The sequence below is a fragment of the Malaclemys terrapin genome, chromosome 4 (assembly GCF_027887155.1).
Source record: "Malaclemys terrapin pileata isolate rMalTer1 chromosome 4, rMalTer1.hap1, whole genome shotgun sequence".
NCBI classification, from domain to species: Eukaryota; Metazoa; Chordata; order Testudines; family Emydidae; genus Malaclemys; species Malaclemys terrapin.
In genome coordinates this window covers 20,054,681-20,075,651 of record NC_071508.1, presented here as the reverse complement: position 1 = coordinate 20,075,651, position 20,971 = coordinate 20,054,681, and the positions used below count along the sequence as shown (strand labels likewise).

Below are 20,971 nucleotides of genomic sequence, written 5' to 3'. Positions count from 1 at the left end.
GCTAATGAGTTGAATTGCCATCCCTGGGAGGCTGGGGAGAGCGGCTGGGGCCCTTTATAAAGCTTTCCTTGATTTGCTTTTGGTAAATGGTGAGGAACCGTTGTTAAAGCCCAGGTAGAACAGAATCCCTCCGGCCTTTGCCAGCTGAAGACGCTGCCTTATTCTCCCCTCTACCCCAGCTCAGTTTAAACAACAAGCAGCTGACTCAGATGCTGAAATCAACGGCTCCCGTCCAGGAGGAAGAAGAGGACCCGCTGGCGTATTACGAGAAGCACACCTCCCAGATTGAGGTAGGACTTGTCCTGGTAGATTTCCCTTTCATGGACTAATGGCTGGCTAATTTAGGTCATGGGGCTTCACCTCCCTGTGTCTGCAGTTCATAGACACGCCTCATCATTGTCGTGCCCCGAAGATATAGGCTAGCACTTAAAGGTAGAGCAACTTAGCGGTGCCCAGCTATCTTCTTCCTACTGCCCTTCTTGTTTGTTGGGTCTCCAGCAGCACGTCTCGTCAGTGCTAGCATGGATTCCCACCGCATGAGCCTTGTGCTGGTCAGGGATGTGTTCGTTCAGAGGTTCTCAAACTGGGGGTTGGGACCCCTCAGGGGGTCATGAGGCTATTACATGGGGGGAGTGCAAGCTTTGCCTCCAGCATTTATAATGGTGTTAAATATATAAACAAGTGTTTTTAATTTATAAGGGGGGTCGCACTCAGAGGCTTGCTATGTGAAAGGGGTCACCAGTACAAAAGTTGGAGAACCACTGTGTTAGCTGGATCAATCTGTGGGCGTGGCTTAGAATGAGTTGCAGTCTATGGATCCTTCACTGAGCTGGTGTGGGGCTGGTTCCTGGTTACACGGCAGAGCAAATAAAAGTGTGGTGCAGACGGGGCACTGATAGCACCCTGGTTTCTTTGCCTGCTCTATTCAGATTGTGCGTCTGGACCGGAGCATGGAGCAGATCATCTTCCCAGTGCCGAACATCTGCGAATTCGTCACCAGGGAGACCAAGTACCGGCTATTCACCACCACGGAACAAGACGAGCAGGGCAGCAAAGTCAGCGACTTCTTCGACCAGTCGTCCTTCCTCCACAACGAGATGGAATGGCAGAAGAAACTGCGCAGTAAGCACAAACTGGAGCTCCCCTGAGAACAGCAATGCTCTAAAACAGCCATGAGCTCCCCCAGCATCCCGTGCCCCTGGCTGCACGCAGTGCCCTGAAGTCTTCCATTGACAATATGTCCATGAGACTTTCCTCACTTGTAGCTTCCCGATCCCTTGTTGACTCTGAATCAGGGAACTGGAAGCAAATAAAAAATGCAGGGCCCCTCTAGGCTGCATGCTTCTAGACGCAAAACCAGGGAGAGTCTTTAGTGGAGTTCCTAAGTGGCCCAAAACAAATAGGGTATTGTAATATATTTAGCAAACAACATAAAAGCAGAGAAAACGACACAGAGTGGAGAAGAGAGAGGGAAGTAACTCCCCTGCCATGGGATGTAATGACAGCTTGTTTTCAGAAGTAGCTGCTAAGCTTGGGTCCCTCTGTTTTAGGGTGCCAAGCCTCAGATACCCAGCCCTGATGTGCGGAGATGTTAAAACCCATGGAGGCAATTTAAAGCAGTTGGAGCAGTGGGTGCTCGGCATCTCTGAAAATCAGGCTCTGGTGTCTCAGGTTGGACACCCGAAGGCAGGCACCAGTTTTGAAAACATGGGCTTAAAGGAAACAGGAAGTGTACAGGTGGGAATTCCCTGTGCCGATTCACAAGGAAGAAGGGGATATGAAGTGACAAACATCTTGTCGTCTTATTAAGTGGCTGACTGGGCATTTGGGATCAGATGAACTTAAACACGCTGGCCAAAGCTGCTGTTACTGTTTAACAGTTGTCAGGGCACTCAATACTTGGCTCCCTTTTAGATTCCAGATGCACGTCCTGGTCCTAATCTTTAAATCCTTGAATGGACTTAGACCTAGCTCTCTTAGAGACCCTCTCACTCACTGTGACAGCTGTGATCAACAGGGACGCTGTGACTGATGGAGCTGAGGGTACAGAGGCAGAGCACACAGCTGTGAAACTCCCTACCTCTGGGGGACAGGCTATGGCCAGGCGATGTCATATGGCGCGCTGTAAGAATTATTTCATCACACAAGGCTTTCCTTAGTAATGGAGGCTGCAGCTCGTGGAGACTGTCAAGAACAATCCCACTGAAGAAAGTGACATAACAAGGAAGGGCTCCGTCAGGCAGATGCTAGCCTTTTGATGATTTGTATTGCGTATACATACTATGAGGATTGGCACATCAGACATGCCTATATAGATGCATGCAAGGATGAATGGATGCCTAGGTATGAAAGACAGACTCGCCTTGCACGAATATCCAAGCCAGGGCTGGATGAATCAGCTTAAACCAAATCAGAACTGAACCATACCTTCATTCAACACTTGAATCCTTGAGGGTTGAAACGGTTCAGTGTGGAACCATTAGAGAGGTTGCTTTCAGGAAATCTCCTGCTGGAAATCTCCTTTCCAGAGAGCACTTAAATACAAGGAGACTGGTCTCTTGTGAGGTTTCCAGCTCACTTTTGCAGACTTGAGAGTTTGGATCCAGTTCAGATCAGCATCCGAACACTTGGGGGCTTATTCATTTTAAAGTTCCATCTCACACTTATCAGGTTGCCTTTATTCATGAATCATGAGGAGATAACATATAAATGCCGGTAAGCAGCTAAGACTTATTATAGTAGCAGTGAAAACACTTGCGAAACCAAACAGAATTCTGTTAGTGATAAGACAGGAAGCAAGTTTTGAATTGGGATAGGAAATGGCTGGCAGTGCAGGCTGTTGGGGACTCCTGCGGGACGGAGAAGTGATGCCAAGAGAGCAGAGGCACTGTTTTTTGACACATGCAAATACCAGGAATGTAGGAAGTAATGAGAGAAAGACAAGAGGCGTGTAACACTGGAGCTGATTTTCATGTACCAGAGTGGGTCAAAGGTCTGAAGAGCCACGAAATGTGAGCAGTAACATTTTGAACTCACTGTCCCGTTTCAGCCAAATGCTGGGGACTTCTGCTACTGGTTGGAGGAAAAGGGAGGTCAGTCCCCCAGAGCATGTGTTGAATTGAGCCTGTTAAGTCTCTGGGAGAAGTTACGATCCATATCCAAGTCGCACATGATCAGCTGAGATTTACCGCGCAGTGTGTCACCTCCTACCTTCCTCTTCCTAGGCATGCCACTGATGTACTGGTTCTCCCGCAGAATGACTCTCTGGGGAAGCATTTCCTTCAACCTGGCTGTCTTCATCAACATCATCATTGCTTTCTTCTACCCCTACGTCGAAGCCACCTCTATGGGTAAGTGCTCCATCCACTTCTGTTCTTAGAAACCAAAGGAAAGGGCGTTCTCGTCCAAAGAGAGAACTGACACACACTGACCCCTTGGCAGATACAATCTCACCAGCCTCATTCCCGGCCAAAGCTGCTCAGTATCTTCCTCTGTTTCCTCTTCACCCTCGAAAGCCCGCTGCATTTGAAAGCCTGCGGCTGTGCGTCTCCGAGCCTGGCTCTACAGACTTGGGCTCGTGCTATGGCATTAAAAAGCATTTGGGCTCAAGCTCTGAAGCCCGGGGAGGGGGTGAGCCGCAGAGCCTGAGTCCTGGCTGAGCCACAACGTCTACACTGCTGTTTGTAGCCCCGTAGCGTGCGTCTGTAGACCCAAGCCCTGAGACTCACTGTCGCAGTGTAGACATCCCCTGAGAGGATGTCTAAGACTGAGAGCAGGGGACTGAGAGCCAGGACTCCTGGATTCTATTCTTGACTCTGTCACTAACTTGTTCTGTGTCCTTGAGAAACTCACTTCTCTCTGTGTGTCAGTCTCCCCGTTTATAAAATGGGGATAATAATGAGATAACTCTTGTGTTATGAAGCTTCATTTATTGGTGTTTTTAAAGAGCTCTGAGATCTCAGGTGAAAGGTGCAAGAAAAGCATTAATGTATTAATAATAAAATAATACATGTAATGAATATTAAGGACTATCTTATTCTGTGTTACTTTTTGTACCCAGGGATGTTTCTTTTCTTTTTCTTTCAATGACTGGCTCTTTAGTTTTGAGGGATAATTCCTCTCTGATGTTTGCTATGGATTGACACAGTGTGACCAGTTGATCATATGTGTTTGATTTCCATGCCCTTTAACGATGGTGTCCCTTTTCTTCCCAGGAGTGTTGGATTCCCCACTGACCTCCCTGCTTTTCTGGTTTCTGATCTGCTTCTCCGTCATGGCCCTATTTACCCGGCGCTACGGCGTCAGACCGCTCCTCGTGGCGCTGATCCTGCGATCGATCTATTACTTAGGGATTGGGCTCACGCTGAACATCCTGGGAGCTCTCAATGTAAGTTACCTGGGGAAGGTTAGTGCAGCACCCCTAAACCCAGGCTCAATCTGTCGAGTTGGGCTCCCAGCAATGAAAATCAGTGGCCACCGGAAATGTAGCTGTAGGTATCTGGGCGGAATCCTGCGTCCATTGGCATTCACATGAAGTCAGTGGATTTTCAGCGCTGTAACTGGGAGAGCATTCACCCTCTACCGTCATTGTATATTGAGTTCACAAAGGCAAACTGTCTTAATGTACAGCACTCACCCACCCTGTTTCCTTGTGATTGTTCCCTAGCTGACCAACAAGATTGTGTTCGTGGTGAGCTTCGTGGGCAACCGTGGGACATTTATCCGGGGCTACAAAGCCATGATCATGGATATGGAGTTTCTCTACCATGTGGCCTACATTGTGACCAGCATTCTGGGGCTCTTTGTACACGAACTCTTCTACAGCATCTTGGTACGGTAAACTCGGTTGTTAGGGAAACGTACGTAGCACAGCCATGCCCTGTGGGGAACTGAAAGATTCCTGTCCAGTGTTATTTCTGTGGGGCAGCCTTTCTGCTTTTTGCCTATATGTATTTTATCTGCATCTCTTTCTATCATCGACCTTTGATCTGGGTCAGCTAGGAGGCAATGTGATCTACTAGTTAGAGTAAGGGATTGCAAGCCGGGACTCCTGGGTTCTATTTCTGTCTCGACTGTTGTGTACAAGTCACTTCTGCCCAGATCCTTAAAGCTATTTAGAACCTAACTCCCACTGATTTCAATAGGAGTTAGGTATTTACCGCTTTGTTCTCAGTCTGCTCACCAGTAAAACGGGGATGGTACTGAATGCCCGCTGGGAAATTTAGTTAGCGTTTGTCGAGTACTCTGAGATCCTAGGCTACAAGGTGCTATAGAAAGACCAGATGTTATCCCAAAAAGCCCGCTGCTGCATTTCTCCCCTTGCTAATTAAACTCCACATGGGCACGCTTTGTCCATTTCAGCTCTTTGACTTGATCTACCGTGAGGAGACCTTGTTCAACGTCATCAAAAGCGTGACGCGGAATGGGCGCTCCATCCTGCTGACCGCCCTCCTGGCTCTCATCCTCGTCTACCTCTTCTCCATCGTGGGTTTCCTCTTCCTGAAAGACGACTTCATCATGGAGGTGGATCGGCTGCCTGACAACAAGTCCAAAGGTCTCTCCAGCTTGCCCGGCCACACAGCGAGTGTCGGTTATGGTGTGGGGGGTAGAGCGGGGGGATAGGTAGCACTGGGTTCTCTTCCAGATTTTGCCATTGACTCCCTGCGTGACCTGGCACACAAATCACTTCCCATGCTGACCTTCAGTTTCCCCATCTGTAAAATGGGGGAAATAACACCTCTTTCACAAAGGAGATGTGAGATGTAATGTTTTAAGGGTCAAAATCCTGGTCCCACTGAGCATCCGGGTGGTAGAGAATACAGCAGCTCCCAGAGACTTCAGGGAACCAGCACTGCATTCTGGGGAACCAGGAGTTTGGGGGTAAAAGGGAATGTGGTACTGGTTCTGGGAAGATACAATGGAAGCTTCAGGACTGTAGCTGTCCTCTAAAGACCCCCCGCGTTTGAAAACTGAGCAGGGGATTCAGGGCTGAAAAGATCCCAGGACATCCATTCACAGGTTCAATGGAAGTCTGGGCGCAGCGTGTGCAGCTCGTTCCCATTGCCAAAAGGGCTCAGCGCGGACAGTGTGTCAGTGACGGGAGCTCTAGGACTGGAGTTTGGGGGGGATAAGTGGGAACCCAAAAGAACCTTTCCCAAATAGCCTTTCGAGCTGCAGCTAAGGGGCGGTGAAGGAGAGGCCCCAATCAGAGGAAAGACAAGTGGTTCTCAAGCCAATACTCTGACGATGACACAGTCTCTTGTGCTTCCAGACGGCCCCTTGGGGATGCAAAGGAACATGGAGGCTTTTATGGAGTCGTGCAGTGATGACAAAATTAGCTGCTCTGCAGTGCCTGATGTGCTGAGAGGTAAGTATCTTACACTAGTAGAAGCACTGACGATAGAGGAGGGAGATTCCCACCTTCCCAGCCTGTGCTCCTAGGTAGGAATCCCACTGAATTAAGACAGAGCCGGTGGAAATCAGAACATCAATAGAGCGAGGTGGTGCCCTCTCATTTGTCAGTCAGCTGGGCAAAATCCAGCCCCTTTAAAAGTCACTTAGAAGCAGCCCACTACCTAACAAGTAGCTAAGCCATGTCCCTTCAGAGTGAGTCTGGCCCCAGCCTAGCAAGGGTTAAAATGGCGAGCTGGACAAGCATGGGAAAGGAGGGATTTCAGAGGGAGCTCAAGTCATCAAAGCAGACAGGCTGGTTCTGCTCAACTCTTCCAGGTTACAAGTTAATATCATAGCATCAAGGTGCTCACCAAGTTCTAGTTTCCTTCCACTGAATGAAGAGGGAATAACCATCTCCTTGTGTTGTTAACGGGCCGAGCAGCAAAATATTCTCCAAGGAGAGACCCCTCCCGCTAACTAGTGTGCAAAACACAGTTGCTGGAACACTGTTAGCCAGTCGATTTTCTCTGGGCACGTTCTGCTGCTGGCTCTGGTATATACCGTGACCACCTGCTTCCAGGAGATAAAAGTAAAAGGAGGAAAGAAAAGCCCTTAGAGAGACTCCAAAGCCAGTGACCTAAGGCTTCTCTGTTCTGCTTGGCTCCCTCCAGTGGGCTGATCTCTTTATCTGCTCTCTCCTGACTGGTTTATGCTTGTGTTCCAGATGATGAGGAGGATAACTCAGAGCGTGCCTGCGACACGCTGCTCATGTGCATTGTCACTGTCCTGAATCACGGCCTGAGGAATGGAGGGGGAGTGGGTGACATTCTCAGGAAGCCATCCAAGGATGTGAGTTAACTCGGCACTCTGGGCAAACTCCGGTCCAGGGCCGATTCCCTTTTCTTCTGCAGAGACCTGTCATGTTCACGGCTATATGTATGTCTCCCTCCCTCATCCCTGTACATGCTTCTGATGCTGCCAGACCTATCCCCTGCCCCACTCATCTCTCCATTTATACACTGACTTACCCCTCTAATTAATTTCTCACCTTTTCTTCATTACCCATCTTATGCATTATCTCTTCCATCCCCTATGCTTGTGCCTCTTTCTATGCCACCATTCCCATCAATACTCCAAATTTTCTTCATGACATGGAATTTAGATCTTAGCCCCTCAACTAGCCTCCCCCTACCTTGGCCTTAAGCCATTTCTCCGGCCATTGTAAGGAAGCAGCATGAGCTAATGACTATTAGAGCAAAGGGCTGGAAGGGAGAAGTATCATGTTTTGTTTATGGCTATTTTCCTTCTGTCCTTTGCAGGAGTCCTTGTTCCCCGCTCGGGTTATCTACGACCTCCTCTTCTTCTTCATTGTCATCATCATTGTCCTCAACCTTATCTTTGGTGTCATCATAGACACCTTTGCTGATCTGAGGAGTGAGAAGCAAAAGAAGGAAGAAATTCTTAAGACCACGTGTTTCATATGTGGTGAGTTCCAGGGCAAAAAACATCACACAAACACATGTGCTCCCCAACCAAGATCCTCACAGGATCAAGCCCTTAACTTGTGTATTCCAGTAGCAGCTGTTTATTTTAAGAGTGCGAAGAGGGGAAAAATGGGAGTTGTCCTTTTTGTGCTTCTTTATTATGTGTAAAGAAGACTTGATTTATTTTTTCACATTTGTTTGTGTTAGAAATTGGGCTCTTGTCTATCCTAGAAGACTCCATGGATCACTGAAGAACTAGCAGCTTAGATAAAAGAAATGAACCTCATTAGTTGAGAGAGGAAATAATTTTTGTAATTCAAACTGTTGCTTTTTGTTAAATAAGTATTAACTAAAACACTCTGGAGTAATGTGTTCTTTGTGAAGGGTTTGTCACTCCTCCGAACCCTTAAATTCTGGGCTGAGAAAGCTCTCAGTCCTCATCTGAGTAACCCAAGAAGTCCTCCCAGAAAAAGGGGAGAGGGAGAAAACAGAATTGACTTTCCTGATCTTACTAAGAAAAAACATGCAGGGGAAAAAACCTTCTCAGGCCACGTTTGTGCATCAAAAAGCAAAACAAAAAACGGAAGCAAGTATTCCCCTTATTTTGGGGGGCACGGGAATCAAAATGTAAATAATAATAATAAAAAAAAAAGCACAGCACAAACCCAATTTTTCCTACTTTGTAGATCATGTTTAAGAGAGACCCGTTTTTATGCTAGAAGTTTAGATTTGGTATACAGGAAATGTATTTAGTAGCACTTTAAATAGAAGTATTCGAAATACACAGCTAGGTAATTTGTCTAATATAAGCTGGGATGCTTATTGTATGTTAAATACCACCTAATTATTATTAAAAGCGCCCTTTGAAATTCACACCTGGGATAGGATGCAATTATCTGTTCTTCCTTTTACCCTTTTTTTTTTTTCTTTTCAATTCCTCTTTTCTCCACTGCCTCTCCCAGGTCTCGAAAGGGACAAGTTTGATAATAAGACTGTGTCCTTCGAAGAGCACATTAAATATGAGCACAACATGTGGAACTACTTGTACTTCATCGTGCTGGTGCGAGTGAAGAATAAGACTGACTACACAGGGCCCGAGAGTTACGTGGCACAAATGATTAAGGTGAGTGTTGCCTAAGACCGGGCCTCACACACAGTGGCGATGTGTCTCCCCCAAGGAAAACATTTTTTTATAAAGGACTTGTTGAGAAAACTTACTTGTTTTCAAAAGAACACCTCCTTTTTTTTTTTTTTTAATTTTGTAAAAGCCTCTCACTTCTTCCTTGTATGATTATTTCCAATTTGGGCCCAGCTAACCAGGCGTCATTTGTTGGGTATTCTATATTCAACTACTGGATATTCAAAGAAGTCAGGACTTAATGAAAAGCAGAACTGGGAGCAATCTAGTTACCGTGAACTCAAGGCAGTGACAAAGGTTGGGGGAGGAGGGCAGGAAGGTATAGGAAAACCTTTGAATGTCCTACAGTCAAACTTAGGGGATTGCTTTGTGTCTGGAAGTCTACAAAAAAAAAAAATTGATGGGCTATTAATGAGAATCCTTAAAGGCACTGGGGAGCCCAGGCTCTTAAATGTTTCTACTAGACCCTTAGCACAGTCAGGGTTTATAGGGCCAATTACCCAGTTCTTGTGAATTAGCACTTATGCTCAAATCAAGCTCCCCCATCATTTCAGAACAAGAACCTGGACTGGTTCCCTCGGATGCGAGCCATGTCGTTGGTCAGCAATGAAGGGGAAGGGGAACAGAACGAGATCCGGAGTCTTCAAGACAAGCTCAACTCCACTATGAAGCTGGTGTCTCACCTCACTTCACAGCTGAATGAGCTGAAAGAGCAGGTATTATAGTTTAAACAGGGATGCTTCAGAATGGGGATGGCTTAATGGTAGAGCACAAATTCCCAAGCAGTAGAGCAGGATCCACAGTAACTGAAACATGTTTCTAGGGTAGCATGCAAAGATGGCCTGAGTCAGAATCAATGGATGCAGCCTCAGGCAGACTTCCATAATCGGCACAGCTGGGGAGGGGAAAGAAAAGGTTTTAGCAGCTCATTGGGTCGGGGGCACTTGGCCCAAGAGTTTCCCTTAATAGTTAAGTTCCTCACCAGCTGCATGAGGACACAGCTAGGCTCCCCCTCTGTCAGGAAAACGACATCCGAAAGCACAACTCTCTCGCCTTGGTTCTCTCATCGACATATTCCCAAAAGAACATAAGAATGGCCATACTGGCTCAGACATATGGTTCCATCTAGCCCAGTATCCTGTCTCCGACAGTGGCCAGTTCCAGATGCTTCGGATGGACCAAACAGAACAGGGCAATTTTGAGTGATCCATCCGGTCAGCCAGCCCCAGCTTCTGGCAGTCAGAGGTTTAGGGGCACCCAAAGCATGAGGTTTCTAATAGCCAATGATGGACCTATCCTCCATGAACTTCACTAATTATTTTTAACCCAGTTATACCTTTGGCCTTCACAACATCCCCTGGTAACGAATTCCACAGGTTGACTGTGGATTGCGTGAAGTACTTTCTTATGTTTGTTTTAAACCTGCTGCCTGTTAATTTCAGTGGGTGACCCCTGGTTCTTGTGTTACGTGACGGGTTAAATAACACTTTCTTATATACTTTCGCCACATCATTCATGATTTTATAGACCGTAGTCGTCTCTTTTCTAAGATGAACATCCTAGTCTTTTTAATCTCTCCTCATATGGAGGCTGTTCCATACCCCAGGATGCAGTGCAGAGTAGGGCTTTCTTTGGCACCTGCTTAGCAGCATCCCTGGAAGTTGAAAGCCCTTGGCAGGTGTATGTTTGACCCCAGCCTAAGGCATGGGCCTCTTAGCGTGGATAAAGTGGGAAAAAGAACAAGACCAGTGTCCCTGACTACATTGTGTCCTTATTTTAACTCTAGATGACAGAGCAAAGGAAGCGTAGACAGCGGCTCGGTTTTGTGGATGCCCAGAACACCTTGAATCACTGAGGCACACAAAAAGCATCAGCTTCACCAACCGACTAAATACATGTTATCAGCTAACAAGGATGTATTCACTGGAGTCTGCACATAGATCACATCTTCAGAAGCTGGACCAAAGCCTAGAAGGTTACAGCTGTAAGGTTTCAACACCAGCCTTTTCCTTACATCTCTGCAAACATTTTGCCCAGCAACAGACAGGAACCACTAACTTACCAGATTTCCTCACTGTATCTGGACCCATAATTTATCCTAATGCCCTCAAAGGAAGGTGTAAATTATTTGGGACTTTGGTTCCTCATTGCAATAACTTTTTATTCTGTAACGTGAATTATCTTTCTTTATCTCCAGGCACTACATTTTGGTGGCTACCCTGCTCCAGAGAGGATAGCATTAATATTGTTACTAGCAATTATAGAGTTGCAATATTTAACTTATTCCAAGTAGTCAGTGGAAAGTCCATAGTAGATGTGGAACTTTGCAACCCAGACATCTTGTTCACTATACCTCGCAACGCTGATTTTCCTTCATTTTAAGAATCGCATCTATTGCTGGGGTGCAGTAAACTCAACGAGATTTATTGATAGTACAACGCATCTGATGAGGATGAGTAACAGCAAAGCTGTTGCTAGCATGACAGTCTTATCTTCTGTGGACAGACTTTATTTGGGCAGTAGTGGGAAATTGCAGGTTTACAGCAGTTCACTGTGAAGAGGTATTCTGTGTTTATTTTCATCTCTAATGTGATGTTTTACAAACTTTTTATTTTGTTGTTACTTAACTAATATGTAAATTGCCTTAACTAAGTTAACACAAAATCAAGTCATAGTAAAAGCTGAAATGAGGTCAAAAAACCTCTTCTCAACACTCAGAGCTGTTATGCATTAATCATATTTATAATACAGTAGCATCCAGAAGTCTCGATTCTGTTTAGGGCCATATTAGGCAGGGTGCTGTGTGAATACAGGTCCCCAGCCCAGAGGAAACTCTGTTCAGAGAATGGTGATGGGTGCTATACACATACAAAGATCTCTTATTGCAGAGCTACCATAAACACCACAGCTTGTCTGCTGAAGTTTTAGACTAGATCCCACTGCAGGTTTCAAATGGTTTCAGTTCTTGCCAGGGGAAAACTGTTCAAATGCCTAACAGCAAGAGGCCATTACTTCTTCCCAGAGCCAGGCATAGTGCAGGTATACGTTTTAGATATACATTCTTGCCCCTCCAAGCAGCTTTGTAGCTGCATCAACACAGAGCAGTTCTCTGCCTCCCAGGAACAGACACTGATGCCGCTACTGAAGTATGCAGTAGCTTTTAAGGAGGATTGCAAATAGGCCACAGTAGATGGAGTGATCAGATTTTGAACTTGGATCAATGACACTGAGAAGCAAAGTCATTAACATCCATTCTTAAACCACTGGATGTGCAAGAGACTGACACATGCAATAGCACACACGCACACAAGAATTTGTGAATACCTAGTCAGAAGAGGACCACCATAACAAGACGTTAGTGGCTGTGTTATATTAAGATTATAACTAAAAGATTATAACCACCTAATAGTGGTTCTGTCACCTCTCTGTCCAAACAGGCACATCTGCCCTGCCCCTGACTCTCTCACCTCGGATAGTGTCTCATTTTCCGTACAAACACACTGTCCCCTGCAACTAGTATATTCGTTCTGAACCCATTTTGGAGATGCCAAGTTCAGTCCCAGATTTTAGAACAACAAAATGGAGGGCCTCAGGCACAGTTCTGAATGCTTTTGCTAAGAGGAATGAATGGCTTTAATCATCACAGCAATATACAGTGCTTTAGGAATATGTACAGAGGGGGGCTGGGGAGAGAGGTTATAACTTTGAGTCCTCTTCAGCATTCTTGGCAGAGAACTTCTCTCGCAGTTTTTTCCATTTACCTTTTTTCATTTCCTCCATCTGTTTCCCGCTGTCTGCAATGGGGGAAGAAGAGGGAAGGCAGAAAAGCGGATGAGACTTCTGTTCAACAGACTCCCTTGTCTGACTTCTCCTAGCTTCAATCTAACGAGTTTGTATTTCAGTGCCTGGAGGCAAGTTTATTTTCTCAAACACAGGGGCAGTCCTTGCCCTGCCCAACAACAAATAGTCAGTTTCCACACGCTGCTGTCAAAGTTAGGAACCGGAGCAGAGTAAAGCTACAACTGCACCTGACAAATACATTGGCTGAGTGTATTTGTGCATAGCAGCACTCCTTTTTCTCTAAAAGGCTCCCTGCTATTAGGGAAGATGTAAAGAGCAAAATTAAACCTTTGAGAAGATAACTGAGAACTACTGAAACAAACTTGTTGAATATTAGCACTTTTAATACATATGGTGTGGCAGGCATAGAGTAAGTTTCTTCCCCGCAGCCCTGCTTCTGAACCTTAAGTATGACCTGAACAGAAACTATGAGTGCAGCAAACCCAGGTGTTGATCAACATCTGACCAACATGCTCATTTTACCTGAGTTTTTCTACCATGGGCACAGTAGTAGTACTTCTCACTTAACACTACCAACCACAGGGACTCCCCAAAACTAGGTGATATAGAGAACTGAATCGTAAATGTATTTTTTTTCTTTACTGGGAAGGTATTGCTTGCAAGAAGGGCCACACCAAGAGCCCTGAGGAGTGAAATTCTGTTTATCCCTTGGACCAGGTAACAGCAGTGCAAGCTACTCCTGTAAGCCTGAGTGGGGGGGAAGAGTAATCACAGACTAATCAAACAGAACCTCGTTACCTGTTGCTAGGACCAGCTTGCATTCTTCCACTGTCACTCCAGTGAAGCTCGTATCTTTTAGGCGTGGATACTTCCCAAACAAAACAAAACAAGAATTTACTGACTCAACAGCACTCTTTCTCTGCTCCCTCCTCAAACCCGTGCTTTGCTTATCCTTATCCATCTGCTAAGTCCTAAGCACAACATTCCTGTTGAAATACTAGCAGCGGAAAGAGTCACAGCGCCACCTTGTGGCCTTTAGGCTCATCGCCAGCAAAGCTCAAACACAAAGCAAGTTAGACATGACTGAACTTTTCGAAGGCTTGTGCTGCTCAAAGTGAGTTCAGCTTTGTTGTTCACAGTGAAGGTGCCAGCCAGCCCCATAGACGGCTTGTTATTAATACTTCTATTATAGCAGCACTCAAAAGCCCCTATCCCATTGGTGGCCCCAGGGTGCTGTACAGACACATGGTCCCTGGCCTGAAGAGCTCACCTTGTTTTTATAGAAATTGGTGTGGATTCTGACTAAACTCTCATACATTTGGTCACAGTTTGCAGGGTCAGCAATCTGAAAAGGAACATACACATTATGAACCTCTACTTCTCACCTGCACAACAAATGCTTCTCCTTGTAAGTAACAGGCCACGTGCAAAATGAGAAGAGGACCCCTTAACAATGGAACAGAAGTGGGAGTATCCTGTACAATTGCTACAGGTTCAAGGATAAAAACTATGTTCTCGCTCCTCCTACTGCCTGCCAGCTGGTCCTATACAGGCAACAAAGCGTGGAACCCTCTAGTCAAAATGATAAAACTCTGCTCGTAAGGATTTGCTGGATCAAATGTGAACAAAATATTCAATGGTAAAGAAATAGAGCTGGACAGTTTTCTCCTCATGCCCATCCGCCACTACTGTAATGTGCAATAAAGGCTCCTTCACTCAAATAGTCTACCAGTCAGATTTAAAAAGGTGTCTTATTAATGAGTTAGGGTAATCTGTCCATAAGAAAAATTTCATTGCTATCACATGGTAGGTACATATCTGGTGGTCATCACCTGGGTGAATGTAGGTGCTGCAAGTGGTGCCATTTTTCTATATCACATTGTGTTTAAACATTATCAGTCATCCAACGTGAAAAAATTATAAAAATCACAAAAAGGGCCATAACTTGAAAAATCAGAGTCTAATTTTGACCAAAATTGGCAGAAGACTTCTAAATACAATTGATAATGCAAAATGTACTCAGAAAGAGTACTGTTATGGAACGCTTGGGAACTATTTAGCCCCAAGTGATATATTTTAGGCATTTTCCTGTCCTTTTTTGCCTTTGGTTAAAGCAAAAGTCTGTAGTCACATGCCATCTTATTATTTACAGAATGGACTGATTTGCGAATAGTTTTTCTGTCTGCTATTTTTATGATGTTATGCAGATAAGACCCCTGGCGCCTAATTATAAAACATATTTTTGATGTTAACTGCTTGGCCAAAGTCTCAAGCACACATGGTACTTTATTTAGCTACTGCTTGGTTCCTTGGTTAGGTCAGGTCTGTGCATGCCATGAATTCAAAATAATGGTCACAAATTTATAAAGCCATCAACAAGCAGAGACATAGCTACCTCCTAGCCTGTCTGATCATCTTTGATATGTGACCAAGGCTAAGTGTTTCACCTCTGAAAACTGCTCACACGGTAGGTAATGGAAGCAGGCTTATAAATAACAGCATGCAGTTAGGTTACTGACTCACCACAGCTGATTGTCTTCTCTTGTTATTGGGCTGGGCTCAAATCACTTCTTTTGTACAAAGCTAGCAGGGAAAATCAGCCGTGTTCACAGAGGCCATATCTTACCAGCCTTCCCATGATCTGACCAACACACAATCCCAAACCCAATAAGCTGAGCATTATTAGACTTCCACAGTGCTTCTGTAAAGGGGTGCTGCTGTGAGCAAGAAAAGGAATGCCAACAGGCACAAGAAACCAGAGGCTGCAGTAACACTTCTGTTTAAAGGTAAACTATGCTAGTAGCAGGCTTTGGGTACCACTGGTGGTGAAAATTTGGGGTCATGGTCAAGGGGTTCTTGAGATACAGCTTTCCTCTCCTCCTGGCAAAGGACTTGTGTTTAATTTAAAAAAAATGCTCTAAACTGCAAATGCAGAGCCAGATTGGCTTGAGAACTGGTATGCCAGATGGAGATCTAACATAACAGCTGAAGTACAATTTTGGGGTCATGGGTGATAAGAGCCTCCCCTTTCCCTCTCTACCTGATGAGGAGAAGGGCTCTGAACAGAGAGCACCCTCAGTCTTTCCTCATGAAGCTTTTCCATGTAAATTCACTATTAACTGGGCCTAACACCAACATGAGCAGCCCACTCTAGCATGGTGGTTAGGATCTGCTACTGGGATGCTAGCAAACCTAGTTCAATTCCACCCTCTATCTGATGAGGAGATGGGATCTGAACAGGGAGCTTCCTCAATCTTGCCTATTGAGGCTGTTCCACTTTAACTACTCATTGGCCAGCTAAAAAGCTAGAATCGTTCTATAGTCCCATGGTTAGGACTCTCGCCGAGAATGCAGGTGATCCCGGTTTGAGGCCTCCCTCTGCCCCTTAGAAGGGGGTTCTCCTCTCTCCCAGGTGACTGAGGTGGGGGGAGTCCTTGTTTAAATCACCTCTCATTCACAGGAGCCATTGTCTTCCTGAAAAAGGAAGGGGGCTTGAATTAAGAACAGGGCAGGGTGGGGGTGGTCCCTGGGATGTGGGAGATCCAGCTTCAAGTCCCCTGGCAAAGTGGGGACTGGATCTCCCACAGCCTGGGCAGGAGTCCGGGATGAGAGTGATTCATTTCTCCCTCCCCTGGTGCCCACTTAATTAAAAAACAAAACCACCTAGGTAGCAAATCCCTTCATGGCAAGAAGAGATGGGACTTGAACCCGGGCGGCCACCACCACCACAGCTCCATGCTATAACCACTGAACTAAGGAAGGCTTCTTATAGTTACCTCTGGCTTTGGCTTAATTAAAATGGAACAGTTTCAAGAAGCGATGAAGAGCAAACCACGCCAAACTATACCTTACTTCAGTGATTAGGGCACTCACTTGCAAAACAGCAGATCCCAGGGCTTCATGTCCTCTCTCATAAGGTAGAGGAGAAACTGAACTAGGAGGAGGAGGGCCTTGGTTATATGTTGTCATTCACCTGATACATTCATACAAGACATTCTACAGCCCTTCTAAGAGTCATTACTGTTATTTAGGTACTTCTTCATTGTATTCAGCGCTACAAGACAACCATTACAGTTGCATCATGTGCGCTTTAGAAGACTTATCTCTGGCTGAGCAGATAACATCAATAAAATATGTTTTATAATTAGAGGGTAGGGGTCTTATCTGCATAACTTCATAAAAATAGACAGAAAAGCCTGCATAATAAGGAAATTGGGAGAATTAAGAAGTGATTGTTCTTTCTCCACAGCATCAGGTAATGGCTGCTGTTGGAGGCAGGAAAATGAGATAGTGAACTGTCAACACTAAGTATCACCATACTTGATCTCCAGACCTAAAATGACCCTGCCAGTATTTGAGTTATGACAGCTGCAGTAGCTGTGAAATGGGTAGTAGAAATAGCATTGCAAAAAAAAAAAAAAAAAAAAAAGGTGGCTGAAGGGGTGTGTGTGGGATGGATATAGGTGTAAGGGGCCTCGGGAGGATCGGGGTGAGTCGGGTGTGAGGGGCCGGGGCAGTGACTGCAGGTAGAGATGAAAGAGAAGAGGTGTTTTTTGGACTACAAGGGGTGTTTATGGGGTATAGGTGTACGGGGGTGACTGGGGGTGCCAGAGGGGGGATGCTCTGACTGCAGGTAGAGATGTCAGAGAAGAGGTGGCTGAAGGGGTGTGTACGGGCAGGGCCGGCTTTAGGCCAATTCCACCAATTCCTCCGAATCGGGCCCCGCGCCCAGTGGCAGAGCCGCCGGGGTGGGGGCAAGTGGCTGAGAATCCCTTCCCTGGCTAGAGGCTCCTTTTTAATTTTTACTCACCAGGCAGCGCTCCGGGTCTTCGGCGGCACTTCAGCGACGGGTCCTTCACTCGCTCTGGGTCTTCGGCAGCAGGTCCTTGAGTGCCACCAAAGACCGGGAGCGAGTGAAGGACAAACCGCCAAAGACTACGAGTGCCGCCCGGTGAGAACAAACCCCACATGTTTTTTTACGTGGTTTTTTTTTTTTCCAGTCATCCCTGCCGGGGCCCCGTCAAAACTGTTCGAATCGGGCCCCGCACTTCCTAAAGCCGGCTCGTACGGGGTACAGGTGTAAGGGGGTGACTGGGGGATCAGGGGGCTGTGAGGGGCGGGGGGGGCAGTGACTGCAGGTAGAGATGTAAGAGAAGAGGTGGCTGAAGGGATGTGTATGGGGTACAGGTGTAAGGGAGTGACGGGGGGCTGTGAGGGGCGGGGGGGCAGTGACTGCAGGTAGAGATGTAAGAGAAGAGGTGGCTGAAGGGGTGTGTATGGGGTACAGGTGTAAGGGGGTGACGGGGGGCTGTGAGGGTCGGGGCAGTGACTGCAGGTAGAGATGTAAGAGAAGAGGTGGCTGAAGGGGTGTGTATGGGGTACAGGTGTAAGGGAGTGACGGGGGGCTGTGAGGGGTGGGGGGGCAGTGACTGCAGGTAGAGATGTAAGAGAAGAGGTGGCTGAAGGGGTGTGTATGGGGTACAGGTGTAAGGGAGTGACGGGGGGCTGTGAGGGGCGGGGGGGCAGTGACTGCAGGTAGAGATGTAAGAGAAGAGGGGGCTGTGTGAGGGGTGTGTATGGGGTACAGGTGTAAGGGGGTGACAGGGGGGCTGTGAGGGGTGGGGGGGCAGTGACTGCAGGTAGAGATGTAAGAAGAGGTGGTTGAAGGGGTGTGTATGGGGTACAGGTGTAAGGGGGTGACGGGGGGCTGTGAGGGGCGGGGGGGCAGTGACTGCAGGTAGAGATGTAAGAGAAGAGGGGGCTGAAGGGGTGTACGGGGTACAGGTGTAAGGGGGTGACGGGGGGCTGTGAGGGGTGGGGGGGCAGTGACTGCAGGTAGAGATGTAAGAGAAGAGGGGGCTGAAGGGGTGTGTATGGGGTACAGGTGTAAGGGGGTGACGGGGGCTGTGAGGGGTGGGGGGGCAGTGACTGCAGGTAGAGATGTCAGAGAAGAGGGGGCTGTGTGAGGGGTGTGTATGGGGTACAGGTGTAAGGGGGTGACGGGGGGCTGTGAGGGGCGGGGGGGCAGTGACTGCAGGTAGAGATGTCAGAGAAGAGGGGGCTGTGTGAGGGGTGTGTATGGGGTACAGGTGTAAGGGAGTGACGGGGGGCTGTGAGGGGTGGGGGGGCAGTGACTGCAGGTAGAGATGTAAGAGAAGAGGGGGCTGTGTGAGGGGTGTGTATGGGGTACAGGTGTAAGGGGGTGACGGGGGGCTGTGAAGGGCGGGGGGGCAGTGACTGCAGGTAGAGATGTAAGAGAAGAGGTGGTTGAAGGGGTGTGTATGGGGTACAGGTGTAAGGGGGTGACGGGGGGCTGTGAGGGGCGGGGGGGCAGTGACTGCAGGTAGAGATGTCAGAGAAGAGGGGGCTGTGTGAGGGGTGTGTATGGGGTACAGGTGTAATGGGGTGACGGGGGGATCGGGGGCTGTGAGGGGCGGGGGGGCAGTGACTGCAGGTAGAGATGTCAGAGAAGAGGGGGCTGTGTGAGGGGTGTGTATGGGGTACAGGTGTAAGGGGGTGACGGGGGGCTGTGAGGGTCGGGGGGGCAGTGACTGCTGGTAGAGATGTAAGAGAAGAGGGGGCTGTGTGAGGGGTGTGTACGGGGTACAGGTGTAAGGGGGTGACGGGGGGGCTGTGAGGGGCGGGGGGGGCAGTGACTGCAGGTAGAGATGTAAGAGAAGAGGTGGCTGAAGGGGTGTATGGGGTACAGGTGTAAGGGGGTGACGGGGGGGCTGTGAGGGGCGGGGGGGCAGTGACTGCAGGTAGAGATGTAAGAGAAGAGGGGGCTGTGTGAGGGGTGTGTACGGGGTACAGGTGTAAGGGGGTGACGGGGGGATCGGGGGCTGTGAGGGTCGGGGGGGCAGTGACTGCAGGTAGAGATGTCAGAGAAGAGGTGGTTGAAGGGGTGTGTATGGGGTACAGGTGTAAGGGGGTGACGGGGGGATCGGGGGCTGTGAGGGGCGGGGGGGGCAGTGACTGCAGGTAGAGATGTCAGAGAAGAGGGGGCTGTGTGAGGGGTGTGTATGGGGTACAGGTGTAAGGGGGTGACGGGGGGCTGTGAGGGTCGGGGGGGCAGTGACTGCAGGTAGAGATGTCAGAGAAGAGGGGGCTGTGTGAGGGGTGTGTATGGGGTACAGGTGTAATGGGGTGACGGGGGGCTGTGAGGGTCGGGGGGGCAGTGACTGCAGGTAGAGATGTCAGAGAAGAGGGGGCTGTGTGAGGGGTGTGTACGGGGTACAGGTGTAAGGGGGTGACGGGGGGGCTGTGAGGGTCGGGGGGGCAGTGACTGCAGGTAGAGATGTCAGAGAAGAGGGGGCTGTGTGAGGGGTGTGTATGGGGTACAGGTGTAAGGGGGTGACGGGGAGGATCGGGGGGCTGTGAGGGGCGGGGGGGCAGGGGAGTTGCGAGGCAGTGGGTGTGAGCGGAGATGGGAGGGGGGATAAGGCGGGGGTGGCTGTGGGGCTGCAGGGGGTGTGCACGTGTCAGGGAGTAGCTGGGGGAGGGGGGGCTGTGAGGCGCGGGACGTGGCTGTCTCCCTCCCCAGAGCCCAAGCCCCGCCCACCCGAGGGCTGCGGAGCAGTCCCCCCGCCCCCTCGGCCCAGCTGGGGGCGTGGCCGCTCCCGCCCCGCGGCGCTCACCTGAGTGCTGTCCCCGCCCCGGAAGGCCTGGGCCACCCGCTGCCGCAGGAAGGCGCCCAGGTCCCGGCCCCGCTTGGTCTCCTCCACCGGCCACTCCTCGCAGAGCTTCAGAAACCGCCGGTAGCGGGTGGCCGCCATCTTGGGACTAAGGCCCACGCGCACCCTCCCAGAGACGATTCACAGGTCACGTGACGCTGAACATACGAATAAGCTCGCGAATTATTCAAAAGTACGGAGAGCGAGAGGGACCGTTCCGCACGCATACGGAATCAGAGCGGCCGTTCGGCTCGTCAGATGGTGCATGCGCAGCATGGCCCAGCGAAGCCATGTGCTACGGGCCGGAGTTGGGGGCAGCAGGAGGCGGATACGCATGCGCCGAAGGGGCTAGCGCCTGATCCTGAGATGTAGGCTGATCTCCCTGTGGCTGGGAGCAGCGCGCTCCCAGAGGGGAAGGTGGGGTGGAGGGGGAGAGCCTAGAGTGCATGCTCCTGACCTGCCTCCAGCGTGCTGGATAGGGG

The 20,971-nt window shown here is 48.6% G+C and overlaps 2 protein-coding genes across 2 annotated transcripts in view; one reads left to right on the top strand and one right to left on the bottom strand.

The window, feature by feature from the left end:
• Positions 1-11,778, top strand: part of ITPR3 (inositol 1,4,5-trisphosphate receptor type 3) — an 89,518-nt gene extending 77,740 nt beyond the window's left edge. The window contains exons 47-58 of the mRNA XM_054025878.1: positions 180-290; positions 930-1,122; positions 3,225-3,350; positions 4,215-4,387; positions 4,667-4,831; positions 5,362-5,554; positions 6,272-6,367; positions 7,118-7,242; positions 7,713-7,878; positions 8,840-9,000; positions 9,570-9,731; positions 10,802-11,778. Coding sequence (XP_053881853.1) covers positions 180-290; positions 930-1,122; positions 3,225-3,350; positions 4,215-4,387; positions 4,667-4,831; positions 5,362-5,554; positions 6,272-6,367; positions 7,118-7,242; positions 7,713-7,878; positions 8,840-9,000; positions 9,570-9,731; positions 10,802-10,870 — 1,740 coding nt within the window. The 3' untranslated portion in view covers positions 10,871-11,778. The remainder of the gene's footprint in view (positions 1-179; positions 291-929; positions 1,123-3,224; positions 3,351-4,214; positions 4,388-4,666; positions 4,832-5,361; positions 5,555-6,271; positions 6,368-7,117; positions 7,243-7,712; positions 7,879-8,839; positions 9,001-9,569; positions 9,732-10,801) is intronic.
• Positions 11,779-12,614: 836 nt separating this feature from the next.
• LOC128835945 (ubiquinol-cytochrome-c reductase complex assembly factor 2) lies at positions 12,615-20,665 on the bottom strand. The gene is made up of 4 exons (XM_054025879.1): positions 20,454-20,665; positions 14,087-14,161; positions 13,615-13,684; positions 12,615-12,809 (listed from the first exon to the last, which is right to left on the bottom strand). Exons 1-4 carry the CDS (start codon positions 20,589-20,591, stop codon positions 12,712-12,714), a joined length of 381 nt encoding a protein of 126 aa, XP_053881854.1. The 5' UTR covers positions 20,592-20,665; the 3' UTR covers positions 12,615-12,711.
• Positions 20,666-20,971: the final 306 nt, after the last annotated feature.

Coding starts and splice junctions, on each gene's coding strand:
- LOC128835945 (XM_054025879.1), bottom strand. CDS start 20,591: ATGGCGGCCACCCGCTACCGGCGGTTTCTGAAGCTCTGCGAGGAGTGG. Junction 14,162..20,453: donor GGGGCGGGGACAGCACTCAG/GTGAGCGCCGCG, acceptor GTTCCTTTTCAG/ATTGCTGACCCTGCAAACTG. Junction 13,685..14,086: donor CCAATTTCTATAAAAACAAG/GTGAGCTCTTCA, acceptor TTGTTTGGGAAG/TATCCACGCCTAAAAGATAC.